Source organism: Mercenaria mercenaria, chromosome 5, assembly GCF_021730395.1.
Source record: "Mercenaria mercenaria strain notata chromosome 5, MADL_Memer_1, whole genome shotgun sequence".
In the NCBI taxonomy this organism is placed as follows: domain Eukaryota; kingdom Metazoa; phylum Mollusca; class Bivalvia; order Venerida; family Veneridae; genus Mercenaria; species Mercenaria mercenaria.
The window spans coordinates 38,533,955-38,551,577 of NC_069365.1; the positions used below are offsets into that span (position 1 = coordinate 38,533,955).

At 34.9% G+C, this 17,623-nt stretch overlaps 1 protein-coding gene across 1 annotated transcript; it reads right to left on the reverse strand.

Annotated features, from left to right (window-relative positions):
• Positions 1-228: 228 nt before the first annotated feature.
• Positions 229-7,697, reverse strand: LOC123555201 (uncharacterized). The gene is made up of 2 exons (XM_053544547.1): positions 6,968-7,697; positions 229-1,407 (listed from the first exon to the last, which is right to left on the reverse strand). Exon 2 carries the CDS (start codon positions 1,396-1,398, stop codon positions 229-231), a length of 1,170 nt encoding a protein of 389 aa, XP_053400522.1. The 5' UTR covers positions 1,399-1,407; positions 6,968-7,697.
• Positions 7,698-17,623: the final 9,926 nt, after the last annotated feature.

A 17,623-nucleotide genomic window follows, 5' to 3' on the forward strand; every position in this document is an offset into this window, starting at 1 on the left:
GAATCAATGGACTCGAAGTTACACCTCTAACATCTTGACAAGTGAGAGATAACCTTACTGCATGGTCAGTGATAAATAACCAAATACCTGGGGTTATTTGCGTCGCAAGCGGTAGGCGAACATTTGGCATGACTATCCTGTTGCAATAAGTATTTATCTCCTTACGATTTTGTAAATATAAATGAACCATACATTGTTTTGACATTTGTATGGAGTACAGGGCGGACTTTACTCGCAATAACCTAGGGCCTTATTTGAGCAGCTGGCCAGTTCACTGTCAGTCAGAACGGCATATCGTGTCATATCTGTATTAAATGCAATTCCTGTGCCCTCAAGTTGGTATTTTGCAAGTAGTGTTTGTGTGTTTGGTGTTCGAGAGCTGTTACTTTGTATTGCGATGGGCATGTTTATCACTTTATATATGTTAAACCGCTCATACTGTTCAAGTACAGGGACATGCAAAATAATAATTATTTTGTTGGCCACTAACATTCCAGTACAGAGCATATTTTGGTAATAAGACCACAGTTGAGTGTTTTCATCATACGGTAGTTGTAACATTGGCGGTAAATTAGATCGAATTTCAGATAGTATTGATGCGAGAGAAACTGGCTCAATAATTGCTGGTGCGAGATGAGACAGTGCAACGGCATCTAACTGTATTTCAAGGTGTTCATACAAGCTAAGGCCACGTGAAATTAGTTCCTTGAAGTTTTGAATCAGGTTTGATAGTTGAAGGTATGTTTGTACAAATTCTGTGAATTTAACTAATTCTTTGTGAATATTTTCTTCGAAATTAGACAAATCTGTGTGTAACTGTTCCATGGATGTAAGGATTTGATTAATTGTTTCACGATTTTCAGACACACCTTGTTTCGTAACATTGAGTACTGTTAAACTTTCATCGAGTACATGCAGAATTGTTTCTTGAGTTCCTGCCAGTTTTGCAACATTTCGCCTAACAGCATTTATTTGATCATCCGTACTCACGCCAAATAATCCGTGAAATAATGAGCCAATAAATGGAAGCAATGATCGCTTATTCCTAATGAATTTGTTGTTATTGAATTTAGAGCGCAATTTTAAATAAGTGTACTTAAGTCGACTCAGTTCCTGTTCTAAACTTTTTAGTGTAAGCACGAAGTTCGGATTTGTCTTAATAGCGTCATATTTTAATATGGTTTGCCTAATAGTTCTTTCGATCTTATCAGCATCTTCAGAAATGTTAGTGATAAATTGGTCATAGGGATCTAAGTCCAGAGTGAGTGCTAATTTCCATGCACTACGGGTGAAAGTAACCTGATTACTTTTCATAAACACCACGTTATCTCTTAACGTGATAGTATTGGCTTCGGGAAATATGGCAAGCAAAAGTGCAATATATATCTGAATAATCATAATGATGACCTGAAACGACAAACGAATTGTGTTGTCAGCTATTGGTTTCACAAGGATATCATTATACAGTGAATTTAACATAAACTGGTCTATGTTGATTTTGAGTCAAGATATCAATGACAATCCGCGGCCGTCTTCGCAAGTTAACTCGCCTAAGGCAGTATATTCATGTAAATAATGTCATTACAATACTGTATAAAGTTTATACATTGCAGTCGAAATTGACTACTAAAATTACAATAAGTGTGGCTATATACTCTTATGTATATAAACGCCATTGTCTTACTTTGACCTGTGAGTCAAATGGAAAATAAAATCATAAACATAATATTTTTATATATATACAAAATTACATCTGAAGCCTTCCTACAACATTTTTGCTAGAGCGTTAAGTAGGTTCTTAAACTGAGCATTTTTGTCATTTACATCGGGTGACTGGTTCGTGAAATCTGAACAAGCTGTCTGAATATCACCTCCAGGCGATTTTATCTGTCTTATTTCAGCAGTAGTTTTACACTGCGACAGTGAAGGTTTAATTTCCGGATCATTTAACATGTTAACTTCCATGGGAGATTCGCTTGTAGAGTTTTCATTTTCTGAAGAGTATGGTGTATCGGTCGGGACATTAGTTATTGATGTATTGCGTTTAGATTGCACTTGTTTCTTAAGCTTAGTTAGCTCGGATTCACTATCAGTGCTATCAGAGGACGATAACTGTTCCCGTAGTCTTTTTCTACGTAATTTTCTTTGAATTTCTGCTAGTGGTGGGTCACTATCAGAGCTAGCAGACGAATCAGTTCTTTCGCGACGTAACCTATTTGTCACCTTTTTGGGGACGGTTTGTGAATCTGACCTAGAATTGTCACTATCTGAGTTGGATTCAGAGTCTGAGGGGGGTACTGCGTACGTTGATTTCCTAGTCCTTTTATCAATATTGACCTTGGGTGCTTCCCATTCATCTATATTGGCCGCTTTTATGTTTCGAGCATGAGCATGGACGGTGGTACCATCCAGTATATGCCTTAATACAAAAGTGAGCGGGGTCTTTTTCTCAACAATGCGATAATATGGTGTGTACCTATGATCAAGTTTGCTTTTCCTGGCATTATTCTTTAGAAATACTGCCTGGCCTACATCTAAGGTAACCTCTGTGGCATTACGGTTTGCATATTCTGCCTGCTTCCGTTTAGCCTTTTTCATGTTTTGATAAGTAACTCTGAATGCTTTGTGTTGTTGCTCAAGGGCAATTTTATGTTCTTGTTCACCCATGTATCGCCTGCGCGGGCGGAGCAAGTTGTCAAGAGGTAACTGAGGGTCACGACCATACATAAGAAAGAACGGGGAAAAACCTGTAGTTTCACAAGGGCTGAAGCGATAGCTTGCTACAGCAGCTTGCAGACCTACATCCCAGTTTTGTGGTTCTGTTGTTTTAGACAGAATATCTTTTAGACTCCTGTTGAATCTTTCAACCTTACCATTAGCATTTGGAGAATAAAAACTTGTTTCAATTTTTGGTATGTTTAATTCCTTAGTTACGTAATCCATTACCTCATTTACAAATTCTCCTCCGTTATCGCTAAGAAGTGTTTTCATTGTCCCGTATCGAGGGAAAATCTCCTCAATAATTATTTGGGCGACTGTTTCTGCAGTCTTATTCTTAATTGGGAACACTTCGGCATAGCCTGTAAGCCAATCAACAAAGGCTAGTATATATTTGTTTCCAGCCAACGTCTGAGGTAGTGGGCCGGTTATATCTACACTGACTTTAGAAAAGGGGTAGTTAGGTATTTCTGTGTCCTGTAGCGGAGGTTTTCGTGTGCTTTGCGATCTCATTTGACAGACTACACACTTTGAAACATATTCAAGTACATGTTTGTACAAGTTGGACCAGAAATATTTCCGCTTGATAGCGTCGTAACACTTGTCCGCACCTGATGACCTAGCTCATGATATTGTTTAAGTACTGCGGTTCGCAGGTGGGATGGGACACATAGCCTGAGGACGGGTTCACCGTCTGGGTCAGAGATATAATATAAGATATCATCCAAAACTACGTACTTGTTCATAGCTTTGGCTGGGTCATGAACTCGTAACTGCTTTCTTATCTGATTGAACGATTCGTCCTTTAATTGCTCTTTCGACATGTCTATGTCTGTTTGGTCTAAAATTGGTTTTGCAACATCCTCGGGCTGATTTGGGACATAACTTACAAATTCCTTTGGATTGATCAAGTTGGTGTTAATAACATTGACCTGGAATGTATTATCGTTAATGTGAACATAGCGGTCAATTGCCGCCTCTTCCTCAGGACTGAGAGGAGGGTGTGGCATGCGGGATAGCATGTCAGCACATGTGTTTTCACGCCCACTGATGTATTCAATTTTCACATCATAGCCTGAAATAGCTAACGCCCACATTTGAACTTTCTTATTGGTCATTGGTGAGCTAAGTAGATGGACTAGTGGTTTATGGTCTGTCCGGCAAATCACTGGAGCGTTTCTAATGTACCCATCAAAAGATTCAAGCCCAATTTTCAATGCCAGGGCCTCCTTCTCTATCGTGGAGTATCGCTGCTGAGAGCGGCTTAATTTGTGAGACAAAAAGTGTATTGGCCTTTCGCAAGGCACATTTGGCAGAATGCTGTCTTCTGGGTCACAAGTTTGCACCAAGACTGCCCCGATACTGGTATTCGACGCATCGGTATATATTACGTAACCTTTCGTAACATCAGGGTAAGCAAGATGTGGAATAGCGGTAAGGTCATTTTTAAGTGCTTGAAAACTTTGTTGACATTCTGGAGTCCAATTAAATCTGGCGTATTTGCGTGTGAGTGCAATTAGGGGTTCAGCCATGCGTGAAAATGCAGGGATCATTCTTCTGTAGTAACCTATCATCCCGATGAATGATCTCACTTCACGCACACAAGCCGGTGTGGGCAAGTTGCGTATTACTTTTACTTTTTCAGGATCAGGTTTTATACCCTTTTCACTGACAACAAAGCCTAAATAGTTTGTTTCTGGTTGCATAAAGCTGCACTTGCTTAGCTTAAGTTTAAGGTTGTGCTGCCTTAAGCGATTAAATACAGTGCTTATGTGTTCTAAATGAGATTCAAGTGTAGGAGACACAATAATTATGTCGTCTAAATAGGCCATTGCGAATGTTTCGCAGTCTTGCAGAACAATTGACATAAGCTCTTGGAACACCCCGGGGGCATTACAAAGGCCGAAGGGCATTTTACGGAAGGCAAATAGACCTAAGGGCGTTTGAAATGCTGTCTTTTCTTTATCCTTAGGATCCATCATGACCTGCCAGTAACCACTTTTCAAGTCCAGTGTCGTAAAGAATTTTCCGTTCCCGAGTCGTGCTAGCATTTCATCTATTCTAGGGAGGGGCCACGAGTTTCTCTTGGAGACAAAATTCAAGGGGCGGTAGTCCACGCAGAATCGCTTAGTATTATCTTTCTTATTGACTAGAACGACTCCTGAAGACCAAGGTGAACGAGAGCGTTCAATAATACCTGCCTTCAACATATCCTTAACTGCTTTTTCAATAATGGGTCTATTTTTCAAAGGAGTAAAGTATGACTTCGCTTTTATAGGGCTAGCATCACCAGTGTCTATTTTCATCGTAACCGAATCAGTCTGGCCTAAATCCATATCGCTCTTTGCGAATAAATCAGTGTTTTGTTTTATCAACGGTTCAATCAATTTTGCATATTTACCTGGACAGTTGATATCGCCCGGAGCGAATTCAGACATAAACTTTGTTTTGTCAGGTTCACAAGATTGATTTTGCTGATTTTCAAATGTAATTATATCCACCTCATTAACTTTCTCAGCTTTTGCGACAATACAATTTTTCTTCAGGCAAATCGTCTTGTTTGTGCTGTTTACAATTACAAGCGGGAATTTCCTATCTTTACGGACATTAACCACACAGGTAGTTACCAAAAGTCCCGGTTCAGTGCTTATGAAACCTTCTGTTACTGGTGAAATTTCGTATGTTGCCGGGGGAAAATTAGGATCTTTCTTAAGTTTACCTATACATTGGTATGCAGTTTGTGGCTTTAATATAACCTTTTTGTGCAACCTAGCAATCGAATGAATATGTATGTCAGATTCTAAAGGCACATAAGTTTTACCTATACGGAGACGGTGTAAGTCGCAGTAAATACGGACGCCAAATTTAAACATCCAATCTTTTCCTAAAATAACATTTTTGGTCATATCAGATACTACATAGAAATTGTGATTTAATTTTGTTCCGCCAATGTAAAATGGAATATTAACTTGACCTAAAACTTTTAATTGACCTCCATTGACTGACTGCAAATTAATATTGATCTTTTTAGATAATTTTGTTTCAAAAGGTAGCGAGTCGTAAACTCGTTTATGAATAAGTGTTACCTCACTTCCGCTATCTACTAGAGCTCTGTATTTATTTTTGCCTATCTTAACTAAACATGAATTTGGATTGCCTGCTATATTAACTTGATATGTAATTTTTGAATTATGTTGCTTATGTTGTTTAGAGCTCCCCAAGCCGGCTTCAAAGCGTGAGGAGCGTGTTAGTTTAAATGTGAGGTTGCTTGTTGTGTAGTTTGTGAGTATTTTGGCTGCTGTGTGTTTTGTCGTGCGTGTCTATTTGTATTTTGTAACTGAGGGCACTTTATACGAATATGTCCTTTCTGACCACAGTGCCAGCACTCAATGTCTATATTGCTGTTTAATCTTTGCCTGTATTGTACTGCATTAACAGTATTAGGTGGGGCTCTTTGTACACGACAATATCTCGCCGTGTGACCTTTTCGGTTGCATAGCTGACATCTACGGGTGAGGCGTACATGATCTATTTCCATAGGCTCCTCATGCCTTTGAGCTGTTTGTGAGGGTTGCCTATCAAAGTGACCATAATCTCTCCCAGATCTGAGTGAGAACCTCTTCCTTAAATTTTGTTCTTGATTTGCCGACTGAACGGCTGCCTGTAACGTTTGGGGGTTTTCGCGCATGACCTTGAATTTTAGATAGTCATGGGCGAGGCCATCAATGAAGAAACCTATTAGCTGCGTTTCTACCGCTGCTAAACCACCTGGCTGACCTGTGAAAGCCTCTTTTGCCAGGGCTAATAAGGATTCGGCATAGACCGTAACATTTTCATGTTTGCCTTGCCGCACATCACGCAACAGGCGTAATGCGTGTTGAGGGTCAGTGATTTCACTGAATCTAGTTCTGAGTTCAGTTCTTAATTGATCCCAAGTATGTGTAGGGTTTGTTTCTAGATACCTTTGAATAAAATCTGAAACAGCACCCTTACTGCTTTGGTAAGCAATCATTTTTCTTCTTACTTGATTTGCGGAGACAAGTATGGCATACTTGTCCATTTCCTTCATCCACTGCCTGAATTTAGAAGGATCACCCTCATAAGGTGATATGATGCTATCTATTCCCCGTGCCCCCATCATATTAAGAGTTTGCATTTCATTTTCTATCCCGTTTAGACCCTGTTGTAACGGTGCTTGTTGGTTAGCTTGCGCCATTCTAGAAATTCAAGCAATAAAAATCTAACTTACGTGAAGATGGTCTGTAATTAGTCCAATATTCCTCCCGAATCACTGACACTAATGAAACTGTTTGTTAATTACGTAATTTTGTGTCCATCACAGTTCTTGTAATGATTACGTAATCCTGGTCACGGCACCAAAACGAGTCTTGTTACCCTACGGCTGGTGTTATGTGATCGTATAGAATATTGTTCCTTCGCGTTGTGTCTTTGGTGGGTAATCAAGAGCTCATATGTATGTGAAACGAGAAGAGATGGAAAATAAACAAACACACTGTCAGTTTTATATAATGTATTAATTGTTAACTAAAATGTGCAGATATAATCACACGCGAGCCTCTCTCTGTATTAACGTATATACAAGTCAAAATAGATAAAACAGTTAATAGTAATATAATCCCAAAATGTCTTTCAATACAGCACACCCTGACGCAGAATTGGTGGCTGGAAAATAATGTGTATACTCTACAAGTATCTATCTAACAGTGCGCGCCACAGTACCGTGGGCTTTGGGTTTTATAACAACTATGTGACCTTTGACTGTCTAGACATGAGGACATAGTTATTATTAGCTTCTTTCTAAATATATGTTTGACCAATGCCCATTTGATCGGGTCAGCTATATGTCACGCGTATACCTGTGTGACCGGTTAAGGTATTTCATGTATAAACTGAAATATACGAATGTACATGAAAGATGGAATGCTAGATATCATAATGACCTGGGTAAACGTTAAAGTATAACATATTAATTTCTATTACAACACATGACATTCTTAAAATTGTTAAGAAACTTGAAAACTTCAAATCTGTGAAGCTAAGTAAATGATTGAATTCTTGATTAAATTATTATCATCGTTAAACTCACAATCTTAAAATCAAAAGTTTTCAGCTTATGACGAGAACAAGAATCTATTTATTTATAGAAAAAACAAATGCCATTTCTAGTAATATTGTCAACCATTCGGTATCTTCCAATGAAATATAGCTAAAATAAATTTGGTTAGCAATAATCTGGAAATTTCTATTCTCAAGAAAACAAATACATTGTTTTGTAAAGGCCCATGAATTCTAACGGATATAAAGAGGCTTGGATGTCAAAATGGCTGACTTAATCAAGATGGCTGAATTGAACGTTAACGTACAATTTGCAAAACAAAGCAATTGCATGCTGGCAGGTCTTTCATTGACAGTGACCAATATCCGGTACCCATACAACAGCGCCGCAAACTATTGTATCCGGCACTTAAGAAAGCGCGCAAAGGAGGTCTTCGCGCTAGTCTCCATAGCGACAAGCTTTATGTTGGTAGCAAGATGTACACAGTAGACTCTTTACCCATAGCTGAGATCGAGAATATCTCAAGAATACCTGGTGCCCAAGCTACTGGTAGCCCTTCTCCTATGGAAACAGCAGCGCCCGGCAATACGCGATAGGAATCTTCATGGGAATATCTTAATATACTCTCTTGGAATGTACAAGGTCTGAACTCGAAACTCAATGATAATGAATTTCTAAATTTCATTTCTAGGTACGATTTAGTGCTTTTGACGGAATCGTGGACTTCAAAATTCTCAAATATAAAAATTAATGGTTTTGAACATGTAAATTGCCCAAGGCCGAATAGTAAATCAAAAGCGAAACGGAATAGCGGTGGTATTGTAATCTATTATAAGGAAAAATTTGTTAACAAATTAGATATAGTCAATATTAATAATAATGGAATAATTTGGATAAAACTTAAAAAGGAGCATTTTGGTAGTGATAAGGATATATATATCAGTACATGTTACATTCCCCCGGAAGACTCGTATCTGTATAAAAACGTTAATTCTAACCTATTTGAATTCGACTTCTTTAATCAGTTAAACGATGATATCCGTAAATACAGTGACCTTGGATATGTGTATTGCACGGGAGACTTTAATTCAAGGACGGTGGAAAATTTGGAAAATGTAAACTTGGACCGGTTTGTAGCGCTTCCTCCAGAAGAAGAACAAATCTTGACATTCCGAAATAATACTGACAAACACGTGAACTCTTTTGGAAACAAATTATTGGCGATTTGTAAAGAGAATAGCATACATATTGTAAATGGACGTTTAGAACCGGGAGATTACACTTTTCATTCCAAATATAGAAATAGATCCATACAAAGTACTGTAGATTATCTTATTACGCATTCCGGTAACCTCTCCTCGTTAAACGATTTTTGTGTTATGGACATGACCGAGTTTTCGGATCACTGTCCTTTATCATTCTCAATGTGTTACAAATGCAATACTAATATTAACTGTGATAGAACTTCAAAACAAAAAACAATATGGAATTCCGAAGATACTGATTCATTTTCAAACCTCTTGGAGGTGAAAAAGCCCTTATTTGAGGATTTGTCTAGAAAACTTGTGTCAGGCGAAACGGATGTGGATAGTTGTATAAATTCTCTTACGAACGAAATTTTTGATATCTCCTTTAAGTGTTTTGGGAGAACGTTTTCGCCGAAACCCTACAAAAATGTGAGGAAAGTGCCATGGTTTAATGATGATTGTAGAAATGCCAAAGCAGAGTTTTTTACTAAAAAAAGATTATTTCTTAATAATAAGAGTGATGTTAATAAGCTATCTTTTTTGTTAAGTAGAACGGAATATGTAAAGGTTAAAAGACGGGCGAAAACCTTATTTTATTACAGGGAAAAATCTAATCTCTCGTAAATGTGTAAAAATTCTCCTCGTAAGTTCTGGAAGTATATTAACAAGTTTAAAAAGAGCACGTCTGTTAATAATAATTTAGACATAGGAAGTTTTGTTAATCATTTTTCAAATATCTCAAACATGCAACACAGTAACTTTAATGCAGATGATTTTACTCAGTCACGTGATGTACCGTTACATATTGAACAGTTAGACTGTCCAATCACTATAGAAGAGATTTCCAAAACAATTTCCTCAATGAATAGAAATAAAAGCGCAGATTTTCAAAATATTGTTGCTGACTTTTTTATTGACGCTAATAAGTTTATAAGTCCTTATTTTTGTACTATTTTCAATAAAATTTATGAAACAGGCAATTACCCCGAAGCATGGCGTAAAGGGATTATTGTACCTATACATAAGAAAGGCGACACCGAAAATCCTTCTAATTACAGGGGCATTACGCTGGTAAATAATATGGCCAAAATATTTTCCTTAATACTTCGTAATATTATTAATAGATGGTGTGAGTCAGAGAGAGTTTTTAATGATGTACAGTTTGGATTTAGAGACTCAAGATCTACAGCTGACGCTATTTACATTCTTCATTCTCTTATTCAAAAGGTTTAAGCTAACAAATCTAAACTTTACTGCATTTTCATTGACTATGAAAAGGCATTTGATACAGTCATAAGAGATGCTTTATGGATTAAACTGATTGAAAATGGTGTCAGCTGTAAAATAAGTACTATAATCTATTTATTCATCTGTATTGTCTTGTGTTAAACTTAATGCAAATATGAATTTATAAGACTTTTTTGAGGTAACTCTTGGTTTGAAACAGGGAGAGCCATTATCTCCCTTGCTTTTTATCCTATTTTTAAATGATATTGAACAATGTTATGATCTTAACAAAATGTCAAATACTGACCTGGAGTTATTATCCAAATATTTGTTACTTTTTGCTGACGATATCGTTCTGTTTACGACTGACCCTGTAAGTTTGCAGGCGCAAGTAGATAATATTTATGAATATTCATCAAAATATGGTCTCAAGATAAATGTTGATAAGACTAAAGTGTGTGTTTTTGAGAAACGTAAATCAGCCCATAATTTTAACATAACTATAAATGGACAAGTAATAGAAAATGTTGATGATTTTACTTATCTAGGTGTGAAATTTTCTTATACAGGTAGCTTCGTTGAAGCAGCTAAATCTCTCTCAGATCAAGGTCTCAGGGCCTATCACAATCTTTTAGCATTATTTGATAGAGTTAAACTTGATATTAAAACAAAGTTATACCTTTTTGATACGATGATTGCTCCAATCCTGCTGTATGGATCTGACGTTTGGGGTATATATAAACTTAAGGACATTGATAAACTTCAGATTAGATTCTATAAATATGTATAAGGTGTTAAAAAACAAACCCCCAATTTTGCAGTTTATGGAGAAGTAGGGAGATTTCCGTTGTCGGTTTTGTGCAAGAAAAGAGCATTAAAGTTTTGGAATAAAATTGTTATGAATCTGCAGTCACCAGTTTATGATATATATTTAGACCAACGCATCAATGGTAATGATAAATGTTGGGCCAAATGTATTCATACAGTTAAAAGGAATATGGGTTTTCCATATATTTTAGATAGTTTTGTTGTCAATATCAATTATGAAAAGTTATTTAAACAACGACTAAGAGACCAATTTTTACAAGAGTGGCACGACTGTATTGAAAATATGCCAAAACTTGATTATTACAAGAAATTTAAAACACAATTTTGTTTCGAGGAATATCTCAATATTGTTAAGAATGACAACTTACGTAAACAGATGTCTTGCTTTAGATTGTGTTCTCATACTTTAGAAATCGAAACAGGAAGATACACAGGAACGAGCAGAAATGAAAGACTTTGTAAAATGTGTAAGCAAAAGAACGTTGAATCGGAATACCACTTTTTATTATGTTGTCCTTTATATTCAGAGCTAAGAAAGTTTTCCAACACTGAATAAGTTCTGCCATATAATGTCAATGAAAAATAAAGGTAAAATATTGAAATTATGTAGATTTATAGATAAAGCATTTGCATTAAGATCTGGTGTTATAGGAACAATTTTAGAATCGTAATATTACATTTACACTGTTGTTGTTGTTTTTTTGCGTTATATATATGTGATATGTATGAATGTCAAATTTCAAGTGTTGTATATATTATGTTTTGTATGTATTGCTAAAGGCAAGGATTTGCCGAAAATTGCAATAAAATTTGAACTTGAACTTTTCATATTTGTTTTCTTCCTTGTTATGAGTAAATTAGAAGTTACGATACTTAGGGTACAATACCTTAACTAGTGTGACCGATCGCTCTTTTTTTCTTGCATTATGCATGACACCGCTATTGTTTAAAAGAGAAAAAAAAAAGAAATGCAACATTTCAAAGTCACAGGAACAATATTTTTAAAGTTGGTTCATATTTATGTAAAATAAAGCATGTGTACTGTTTAGTGAGTTCCGATTTCGGTTATCGTTGAAATAAACTGCAAATGAGTTAGGTACGTACTTTGGCCTTGATAGATTTCCTAAATTAATTATAGAAAAAAATAATTTCGTGTTAAGAATTATTAAAATTGCAATGAGTCCTATGTATGTTTGTGTTTTGTTTTGTAATGGCAAAAGATTACTGAATCGAATTTGCTGGCTTCTTGGGAAAGAACTAAACTCAGTGTGCAAAATAACAACGAAGCAAGATTTATCATTCATCCGCCGTAATTCAGCTGAAAATATAAACAGGATAGGTGATAGAACTGATGCACAGCAAAGAAAAAAGCTGATGTTAGTTGGAACCTTGCGTGGCAATAGAAATATATCCTTCTTACTTTGAAAAAGGTAAATAAATATAGATATTCAAACATAGATTTCGTTTTTGTCAAGCACGTATATATACATGGGGACTGTGTCCAAGACTGTCGTGACATGAAAAATCGAACGTGTTATACTAAGCCTTTATACGAGAAAACATTTAAACAGCGGAACAAAATCGACTTAAACATTTAAGAAAAAAATATAAAAAAGTTCAGATTTTTAAACTAGTGTTAGCTAAATGGACATCTTATCATCACCTGTAAAATCACTAATTTTCATTCTTTACATTGAGAATACATTGGATTTTCTTCAATGTGTATAATGTAATTATTATAAAAAATAGCATTTTCTGACTTTAAAATACCTCGTTTGTAAGAAATATTAAGACAATAAGACAAGTGATTTGTTTTGATGTTTTAGTTTTCTTTCCAAATCTCAATGGTTTTGTTTGATTGATTGTTTTGGGTTATGTAACGGCGGGTAATCTCAAAATGAACTTTTGGATAAAAAAAAAACAACAACACATTTTACATAAATAAATGAAATTGAAACGTGGGAATTTCTTTTGTGATTTAGACTGTAGTCTGGAGCTAATTTAAATGTTGGAATACACAAAAGTGTTGTATGCGCATTCGTCAAATGGAATTTCAAATCATAGGATGATATGACTTTTTCCAAATAAAAAAATCTAAACAATTTAAGTATTTTGAAAGAAAGGTTTATTATTATTATGTGTTGAAAATTTGAAATGAATATCTGATTTATATATAATCAGAAGTGTGCGTTTTAATGCACTGCGTGTACTTTTTTCCTGAAATAAGGTCAACTGGTATATGAAATGTAACAATTAACTATTGTATAAACTGAAGAAGATTTTACATAAAGATGGAGACCTCGCGATTATTAATATGCATTCTGTTAAGTAGAAAGCGGGTGGTAGACTAAACGTTATAAGTTAAGCGTAGATTGGCTCATCTGACTATGATATAAACTCAGTAGAGAGAGTAATAAATCAAAGTATGAGTTGATGAGATCATGAGACAGTAATTAGCCTTCATGTTTTCATGCTTATAATTGACAGAACAATAAGAACATACAAGTAAATCGGTTTAAATGCCAAACGATTCTAGGGTCATTGTCTAACATTTGATTTGATTTGATTTGACATTTGCAATGTGACATTCTGTTGCCTTTTATTTTCCTAAATTCATTTATTATATGAATATCAAAAACTCGTTCTGTGATATCATTAATCCGGTTTTGGATGTCACAAATGCATCTTATGATATCATTAGATATTTTTGTGCTTTCATTCAATGCATTTAAAAATGTCAGAGATGGATTTATAAATATCTATAATTTGATTACTTGATATGTTAAAATCAGTTCTATTTCATGATGTCCATTATTTAATTTAATGATAGCTTTAATTCTACCTTATAATGTCCTTAAATATTTTTTTAAATATCTCAAATCATAATTCAATATACATTTTGTAGTTTCGGATATCATAAAATAAATCGATTTGTGATATCACCAAATCGATTTTAGAATATCGTTAAAATGATTGAAATATCTAAATTCTATTGATTATACCACGAAATGAATTTTTGGTATATGAAAAAAAAGACTATTTTTGAATATCTTATAACTGATTTCAAGAAATCATTAAGTAAGAAAAATCGCTTTTAGAGAGCCTTGGTTATGCATAGGTTTCCTACGGAATAGTTTTAACGAAAATATTTGTTTTTAGTGTGAGAAACCATTTTGAACAAGATAGGAGCGTATCTGAACTTGATTATTATGTTATCAAAATATAAAAATCATTTTGACATTAATTAAAATGAAAATCGCAGAAAACTCTATACATGTTTCACACTATTGTCACGTGCATGTAAGATATATCGGAATTGACAGAACAAATAGAATATGTAGAAATTGTAATTTTAACGTTGTTGAGTCTGAATACCACTTTTCATTGACTTGTCTAAAGCGTTTCCATATTCGCACTAACTTTATACCATGTATCTCGTGGCCAAATCTCAACCTATTTAACAGAATGATGTAATAAAACAAAAAATTAAGTAAGAAGAAAACAACGTAAGGAATTAGTAAATACCTAAATGATGCATTATGCTGTAAGAAACCAGATAAATCTTTTCTTCAAATGTGGATGTAAGGAAGTTGGTTCGATGCAAATTGTCTATATGTGGTACATAATATTACTGCCAGTATTATCTAACATATAGTTATTTTTCATGAAATATGTACACATAGACTAAGATATGACATACAATGTGTGTTGAATTATAGTGTTTTTAAAGTAGAAAATGAAATCAATGCGTTATAACAATGTTTGGATTGCTTTTCACACGTGTTGCTATCGCTAAATATTTGGTCTACATTAAATGTTATCACTCTCGTTTGACTGCCTATCAAGGCAAATACAGAACGTGAATGTTGATGGACGTGCAAAACGTTGGCTTCAGTACATCGAACTAAATCCCCTGAAAATATCACGAGCTACACTGTTCTGAAGTAAGTAGAAAGTAAAGGTGAATCAATTAACAAAAATGGATGAGATTATGCGACAACCATGATTTTTATAAAGCTTATTCTTTTTGACAGAGAATAAAGAAAGGGATGCAGTTTGTTACCTCTTATCGGTACTTTATAATTCTATGAATTGCCGCTCTATAAATTAAATGTTCTTCTATTTTTACCTGTGATTGGCAGGATGTTGATTATTGCTTTCAGCAAACGCAAGATGAAATCATTATTGCATAGAACAAAGCAGTACCTAAAAAATCTGACGTTGTTCTATTTAGGCCAAATTCAACAAAGTATCTACACTAGCATATTGTTAGACAATAGTTATACTATCAACTGCGGCCGAATCCTTTTGCACATACAGGTAAGTGTAAGTAAACAACGAATGCACAACAACAGTATTCTTTACCGAAAAAAGTCTTTGAGATGAAAGATGTTCGAAAAAACTGAACTGGCCTACGGTGGAGTCAAAACATAGCCGCAAGATTAGAAGTTGAGCATATAAGCCCCTTTGCCAAGAACGTCCCTATATCAAAGAATGCCTGATTTTAAATGTCTCATAATAATACCAGTAATTTTTTATCTTATCAACTGCTAAATAGGGACCACGTTTGCACAGTTGTTAGAGCGGTGTTGGAGCGGTAAAATCATGTGAAAACATGTATCAGACACACATTTCTAGTATCCACAGTTTTAGTATCATCCCAGAGGATAATGTACCATCTTAGAAATCAAAACCTGGCCCCGTGTTCACAAAATATTTTTTGGTCTCAGCCGAGTTTGAGTTTGAAATTTTAATATCAATTTTACTAAAACTTGAAGGTTAAATTCAAATTGAGAGTGACCATCAATACTGAATAGTCACTTGAAAATAGCTATTAACTTAAAATTTAGTTTTGGACATGTTATTTAGATATAAATGACAAATCAAGTTTCATTATCAAACTCAGCTGAGACTGAAAATGTTTTGTGAACACGGGGCCAGGTCCTAAAATGTAACATGTATCAATAAAATTATAAATTCTATAGCTTTATATCAACTGCTAATCAGTCATCAACAAAAAGCTTGAGTTTCTAAATCTTGTTAAAAGTGAAATTCCTGATATTGTTGTTGGCACATAGTCGTTGTTGCGAAAAGGAGCATTATATAACAACAAGAGCTTTCCACCTCACTTGTGTTACACTGTCTTTCGAAATAATCACTTCAAGAGGAAGGTTGTGGGTTTTACACCGGTAAAATCCAACCTGTTGGTCCTAGAACAACACGAACTCAAAACAGACCGTAAATAGTGTGAATTTAATTAGAAATCAAGGACTGTAAACTCATGTTTATTCCCTCAGACATATTATAAGCTACATGAATACGACATATATAGTATCCCTGAGCCGAAAAGCAACTATGAGTCTTGCTGATAATAGGGTGATTCTTGTGGACTCCAGTGTCTCCAAATCGTACTGGAACTCTAACGATACAAAATATATCTAAATAGGCCTTAGCTCATCTATGGTTCATAAAAGAAAATCCTAGGTATAATAATGGTCTGAGATACAACTGGTTTCTGAGAAACATTCTACAGCTAATTATATATATGGCAGCTGTTTCAAAATCCTTCCACATAATATCGCCTTTAGTAGTTTTGTAGAATTCTTCTCAGAAACCAGTTGTATCATGTTTGACCATTATTATACCTAGGATTTTCTTTTATAAACCATAGATGAGCTAAGGCCTATTTAGATATACTTTGTAAAGACCAAACATTCTGCAACAAAACGACATAAGTCAGCTGGCCAGAATTCAGACCCTTTACGACCAAATAAAAACATAGTATTTTGCATCTTTCTGTTGATTATATCTTATCCAAGTTAACACAGTCTAATATCTCATTTCAAAGTTTATTTCTATTTAGAATGTTGGCTGTAAAAGAGCTCTGCCACGGATTACCAAAAAATATCAAATCAAGAAACATATACGTTAAATGGATAACTAAATCAAAACTAAACAAAGAAAATTATTTTCTATCAAAAACAAATTTGAAACGTTAACAACACATATCAGAAGCAAAATCAAAATACACTCACACATTCATTACTTAGTAAAATGATTTAATAGCAGTTAATGTTACATCCTTGATATTGCCAGCAATAAAGACCCTGATAATTGCGCTCCAAACAGATAATGCTACAAGGATATTATATTACTGTTGAAACTATTCAAACTCACAATAAGACTCTCACAGTGTGTATCCTCTAAAAGACCGAGTTTTTGGGAGTTTTGAAAAAAGCGCAGACCTATTGAATAAATTTAATGACCATGCAGATTCAATCAGTTTCCACCTAGACTGGTCTCAGTCCTTACATTTGCCAGTCATAATCTCTTTTCATATTTTATGTTAAATTACTTCCCATCATAGTTATAACATGGTTACCTTTTCTTGCTGCCGAATGATAATACAGCCAGATATTCAACAGGGAGCAATCTATAAACAAAGAGCTATCTATAAATGAAAGATATCTGACAAGGAAATACATTAGTATATAAAAAAACTTATTATCAGACTAGTAGCTAGTCT